Source organism: Bidens hawaiensis, unplaced genomic scaffold (assembly GCF_021521415.1).
Source record: "Bidens hawaiensis isolate Kalapana, Puna unplaced genomic scaffold, B.hawaiensis_p1.1 tig00017777_1, whole genome shotgun sequence".
In the NCBI taxonomy this organism is placed as follows: domain Eukaryota; kingdom Viridiplantae; phylum Streptophyta; class Magnoliopsida; order Asterales; family Asteraceae; genus Bidens; species Bidens hawaiensis.
The window spans coordinates 425035-430935 of record NW_027492684.1 but is presented as its reverse complement, the minus strand read 5'-3'; the positions used below and the strand labels follow the sequence as shown (position 1 = coordinate 430935).

The 5901-nt window shown below is 35.2% G+C and overlaps 1 protein-coding gene across 1 annotated transcript; it reads left to right on the top strand.

The window, feature by feature from the left end:
• Positions 1 to 1515: 1515 nt before the first annotated feature.
• LOC143554653 (uncharacterized) lies at positions 1516 to 5479 on the top strand. Its single transcript, XM_077044362.1, has 6 exons — positions 1516 to 2028; positions 2729 to 3382; positions 4016 to 4447; positions 4522 to 4694; positions 4785 to 4974; positions 5063 to 5479. The coding sequence occupies exons 1-6, from the start codon at positions 1600 to 1602 to the stop codon at positions 5141 to 5143; spliced, it is 1959 nt and encodes a 652-aa protein (XP_076900477.1). The 5' UTR covers positions 1516 to 1599; the 3' UTR covers positions 5144 to 5479.
• Positions 5480 to 5901: the final 422 nt, after the last annotated feature.

Genomic DNA, 5901 nt, shown 5'->3' with positions numbered 1-5901 from the left:
TTCTTGTCTTAAATTTGTTAAGGAGCATGGATTTATGTTTTATTTTCAGGCTTTTATGAACTTTCTTCGACTTTTGTTTCGCTAAAAGGTTGTCAAATATGCGTTTCTAAACAGCTATTATCGTGTACTATCGTGTATTATCGTGTATACTAGGTATTAACATGTTCGTGTTCGTGTTTGGGTTACACGTACACGATAAGTTTTCGTGTCGTGTATATGTATACCCATTTCGTGTTCGTGTCTTATCGTGTACGGGTATACACGATATTCCAGCCCTACCGAAAGGTCATCTTGCTCGGAACATATTTGTGTTGATTGAATATGCTGTCTATATTTATATGGTTTGTTGACATGTTTTTCCACCAGTGTGTAACACGGGCTATATCCTAGTTTATCATCATTATATATTCTCACACCTTCACTCATAAACACTTTCAACAAATGTTAAAAAAATTATAGAGAGTGAACAATGTTTCTCCAAATTTTACTCATGAATAATAAGTTTTGTCTTTCTCCTCCACTTACAACAACTCTATACAATATAGAAAACTCACTTTCAATAATACGGAGGACTTGCTGGGAATGCTCTAAGAGCCCAAAAATACAAACGAGAAATTCCAACAAACTACAACCGACAACTAACAACAAACTCATCGCTTATAAAGGAAAACTGACAAAATTAAATTTGTACTTCGAATCCCAGTTGACACTCGACCTGTTTACTTCTATTTTTCACCTATAGAAATGAGTATGCCTTGAGTCCTTGACATCACACACCATTTTTGTAATCAAGAGCAACTCTTGTGTTTGAAAATATTTTCATCCCTTACTTTCTAAACAATCAATTATTGCTATCAGAGCAGCCACTTTTACTCGAAACCCGACCCAAAAAAACCTGAACATGAACCCAAACTATCCCGACCCAAAAAACCTGAACCCGAGAAATGGCCAACCCAAACCCGAACCCGAACCGAAGTAATTTGGGTCGATTAATGGGTTTGATTTCTAGGTTTCGGGTCAACTAGAATAATCTATTTGTTTAAAAATATGATATTATTATTAGATATGTACGTCATAATATGGAACACTCCACAGTCTACACATTCCACTTGTTCCTATTCCACATATTATAGTTGATTGACTATTTATTGTTTATAACTTTATATATCTTCTTTATTATGGCTACTGACAACTGTAATCGAAATATATATTGCTTTATCGGTTATGCTTATTTATTATTTGTTTATTTACGTAACAAGCAAAGAAGAATATGTTGCTTTTGTTTTCACCTTGTAACTTTTCTTAACTTTTTTAATTTTGTTTTTGTTTTTTTAGATACCTGAAACCCGATTTGAATTTCAGGTCTAAAATTAAAACTTAGATACCCAAAGAACCAAAACCCGAAGAAAAAAACCCCTAATTTCTATGAAACATAAGCAAGCCATTGAAATAAACAAAAAGTCCAGGGGCTAATTAGGCAAAACACAATAAGTAATGTGGAACCGGAGGCAAACAACTACACAATAACACAATATTATTATCACGTCTTACGCCGCCGTCGTTAAACCCTAACCACCGTCAACCACCACCACCTAAACCATGGCTGACGTAGTCCAATACAAGCTCGAGCGCATGGTCAACGAGCTCGACGACCTCGAGCGCCGTGGCCTATTCACTCGCCGCGAAATCAGCGAGATCGTAAAACAACGGCGCAAGTTCGAGTACCGGCTGAAGCGTCCGAGTCCTCTGAAGCAGGATTACTTGGCGTACATTGATTACGAGAAGTCCGTTGACGCACTTCGTGTGCTTAGGAAGAAAGCGGTTATGCGTGAGTTAAAGAGTAATAATAATAAGAGTAGTAAGGAGAATAATAATAATAAGATGAAGCAGTCGTATTCTGATTTTGCTGGAGTGTCGAGGATAGTGGAGATATATCGGTTGGCGAGTAATAGGTTTAAAGGAGATGTGGAGTTGTGGTTTCAGTACTTGGAGTTTTGTAGGCTAAGGAGAAATGGACATATGAAGAAGGTATTGCAGTTTCGTCATTATTATTATTATTATTATTATTATTATTATTATTATTGTTAGGTTTTGTTTAATTAGAAGGAAGTTATGAGTGAAGGATTAGTGAATAAAATCAGAGTATAATATTTGAACTCTAAAGTTTTGTTGTGAGTTAGGATTTGCCTGATGTTAGTTGTATGTAGGGATGGAAATGAATTTAGCTGATCATGAGCTTCTTGAGATTGGCTTGCTAAAAGCTCGATTTGAGCCGAGCTTATACGAACTCAAGTTGAGCTTTGGCTTTTATTGAACTTTGTTTAATAAATGAGCTTGAGTCCGAGGCTCCGAGCTTTGCATATAGAGCTCGAGCGAGCTTGTGTGTCTAAACGAGCCTTTTGTTTATATAATTTTTTTTATAATTAAGTATATATTTATATAATAATAATCATAATTATTATATGTTAATTTATGCTAATAATAAAATTAATAAAAATATATTTATAGATAGATGCAAAATTAACTATAAAATGTATAACTAAATAGTAGTCAATAAACAATACATGAGCTGAGCTTTAGCTTTAGACATAGATATAGAGCTCTTAATGAGCTGAGCTTCGCTCGGGTCGTTTATACCTCTAAGTTAATGTGGTTTGAAGTTTATTTTTTTTGTTTTACAATTTCATCTCTAATTTTTTTACTCTTTTAATGTTTGTGCATCTGCCAGGTTTTGGCTCAAGTGATCAGATTTCATCCAAAAGTACCAGGAGTTTGGATATATGCAGCTTCATGGGAGTTTGATCACAACTTAAACGCTGCTGCTGCGCGTGCACTTATGCAAAGCGGATTAAGATCTTGCCCTAATTCTGAAGCTTTATGGGTTGAGTATCTTCGAATGGAGCTCACATATCTGAACAAGTTAAGTGCACGCAGGGCGGCTCTGGGTGAAGATGTGGGCCCATTGGTACTTGATCGTTCTGAAGATAAACAATGGCGAGATGAAAACAAAGACTTGTTTATGCCTATTGATGGGGAAAATGAAGGCTACAAAGGGTTAGAGGTTCAAAACGAGGAATTGAAGCAGAAAATTGATGTGTTTCGGGAACAAGGTTTGAACATTCTTCAGACTGTTTACAAATGTGCGGTCGAAGCGCTTCCTTTTAGTTTTAGTTTGCGAACACAGATTTTAGAGATATTAGAGGCAACAAATTTGGCAAATTCTGATGATATGCAAAAAGAGATCCTTTCTGACATGAACAATGAGTTTTTGAAAGAATCTGCATATTGGGATTGGCTTGCAAAATATGAAGCAGCAGGGCGTAAGAGTACGCAAGATGTAACAAAAGAAATTACCAATGACCAGTTATTCAAGGCAGTTCAGGTATTTGAATCTTGTTTTGTATCCTCTACATGCATTTTGTGATATTAATTTGGCCTGTAAACGAACTGAACGTTTAGTGAACTGTTAGGCCGGACGTTCGTCTCTGTTTGTTTGTTTGTTTAATAAATGAACGAAAATAAACAAACTATTTTGTTTATTTAGTTAAAACAAACAGACATGAACACGGGTCTCGTTCATTTAAGGTTTCTGTTAGTACGTTTATGTTTATAAAAAAATTTGTTGTTTTTTATAGTTTAATCTAATATTATGCATTTAATGTACCAGCAGTTAAAATTTAGTTTAGGTTATTAAATTTTTTTTGTCCAACATATTGGTTTTCATGCTTACTTATAATTAATGTTTGCTAGTCAGTTAAGTTCATTCGTCTATGTTCAGTTATGTTCGTTCGTTTGTGTTTGTTTACGTTTGTGAGTTGTTTTTTAATACTATTAAACGAACGAATGCGAACAAGAACCTCTGTTCGTGTAATTGCTCGTATTTGATCATTTGTTAGGTTGGAGTTAAACGTACACACATAAACATGTTTGGTTCGTGTTCGTTCGGTTTGTTTACATATGTAATATTCATTTCTGTAGCTTCAAGGTGTGTGTTGTTTGTTTTAAATGTGTTTAGGTGTATGATGAGGCTTTGAAGGTTATACCATCATCTACAATGTTTGGTCTATATATCCAGTTCTTGATGGACACAATTGACAGTAAAAGTTCTAGGCTTTCTGATTCATCTGACAATTACATAGATCCCGTTACACATGTTTTGACGATCTTTGACAAGGCACAAACTACTGGGTGCATTTCTGAAGATCTTGCGTGTCAACACGTTTCGTTTTTGTTACAACTTGGTAAATTAGACGATGCTAGAAGTTTAGCAGAGAAACTTTGCAACGGAGAACTCTCAAAAGCTGTTAATTTATGGGTGTTACGTCTTTCTATCGAGATTAAACGAGTTCAAACACCAAGCAAAGCTGATCTGTCATATCTGTTCGATCTTTTGCAAAATCCTTTGAAGAAAGTTTCTGTTTCAGACGCTGAGAGCTTGTGGCTTATGGTATGTGGAAATTAATTTTGTTAGTTATGTACTAATCATGTTATTTTATTACAAGTTATTGCATTGTTATGCAGGGTTTGAAATATTTCTCGAGTCACAAGCATTATTTTGATAAGTTAGTGGATATTTCCGTAAGTTCGTTAATTAGAGACGGTGGTAGTGACGATGGATTCTCTCTCTCATCTGCAATTGTAAACTTTGTTTTACAAAAAGATGGAATTCAGAGTGCAAGAGACATGTACAAGCGGTTAGTAATATACTTGTCATTAACTATCCAGTTTTAATGTTATATATATTATTATGAAGTTGGTGATCATCAAGCATATTGAAAGTGCAGGTTTTTGGCTTTACCTCGGCCCGGGCTTGTGTTATACAGAAACTGCATCGAAATGGAGTTGAATCTTGCATTATCTGCTGGTGGTAAAAAGGTTAATCTTGTAGAGGTCCGTAGGTTATACGAAGGTGCACTTTCAACATATGATCAAGATGCGAGTTTGTGGCAAGATTATCACTCTATGGAGTCAAAGGTATGTATAGTTTTTCAGTATAATAAACACGTAGGAAATGAAAATGGTGAATATAAAGTTTTCATGGTTTAATTTGTGGTTTGTGCAGATGGGTACATCTGAAACCGCTGCTGCTGTTCATTGGCGCGCACGAAAGACACTTAAAAACAATGCTAAGTTATTAATATGATGAGTTATGAATGAGAGGTTTGTTATTGTGAATTAACTCACAGTTTTGGAAGATCTGCTGTTGCCATTGCAGAAAGCAGAAATGTAACAGTTGTTTTGTTTTATTAGCAGTAGTTTTATTTATATCATGGTGTTAATGTTGATACACATTTTCACAGCTTAGGTGAAATGTGTTGATGTTAATACACATTTTCTTGAAAGCTTTGTTTACCCTGTTTACAACTTCAACTTATAAGTATGTTCAATGTGTTTTACTTGTTTAGGTAAAGGGGTTACTAGGATCCATAAATGTCGATTCAAAACTTTGATCGACTATCGAGAAAATAATATCTGACTAGATTTTACAAAGTGAAATCGATTAAAAATAAATAATCGAAAACTTTGTAAAATGGTATCTGCTATAATAATCAAGTTGATCAAATGTTGCAATAAGTTTTGTTAAATGTAACTGGACGGGTTTGGTGGGTTCAGATGACAAGTTGAATTTGGTTTAGCATGGGTCAATATGGGTTTGGTACGTGTGGTGTCAACAATAGCAGTGTGGCAGTGGTGTGGAGCCGGACTAGGTTTTGGAGAAACAATTGGCAATGACTAGGTTTTGGAGACAAAACTAAGGGGCCATGTAAATGGCTGGCCCCGCCCCCTACCTCCATCCTCTTTTTTTTTTCTCGGGAATATAAATTTGTGGGTTTTTGTCTGAAATATATTTAGTGTATATTTACCCTTTTTCGTCCAAATATTTGGGGCCATGCCCTCCAT

Coding starts and splice junctions, on each gene's coding strand:
- LOC143554653 (XM_077044362.1), top strand. CDS start 1,600: ATGGCTGACGTAGTCCAATACAAGCTCGAGCGCATGGTCAACGAGCTC. Junction 4,695..4,784: donor GCAAGAGACATGTACAAGCG/GTTAGTAATATA, acceptor TTGAAAGTGCAG/GTTTTTGGCTTTACCTCGGC. Junction 4,975..5,062: donor ATCACTCTATGGAGTCAAAG/GTATGTATAGTT, acceptor TGGTTTGTGCAG/ATGGGTACATCTGAAACCGC.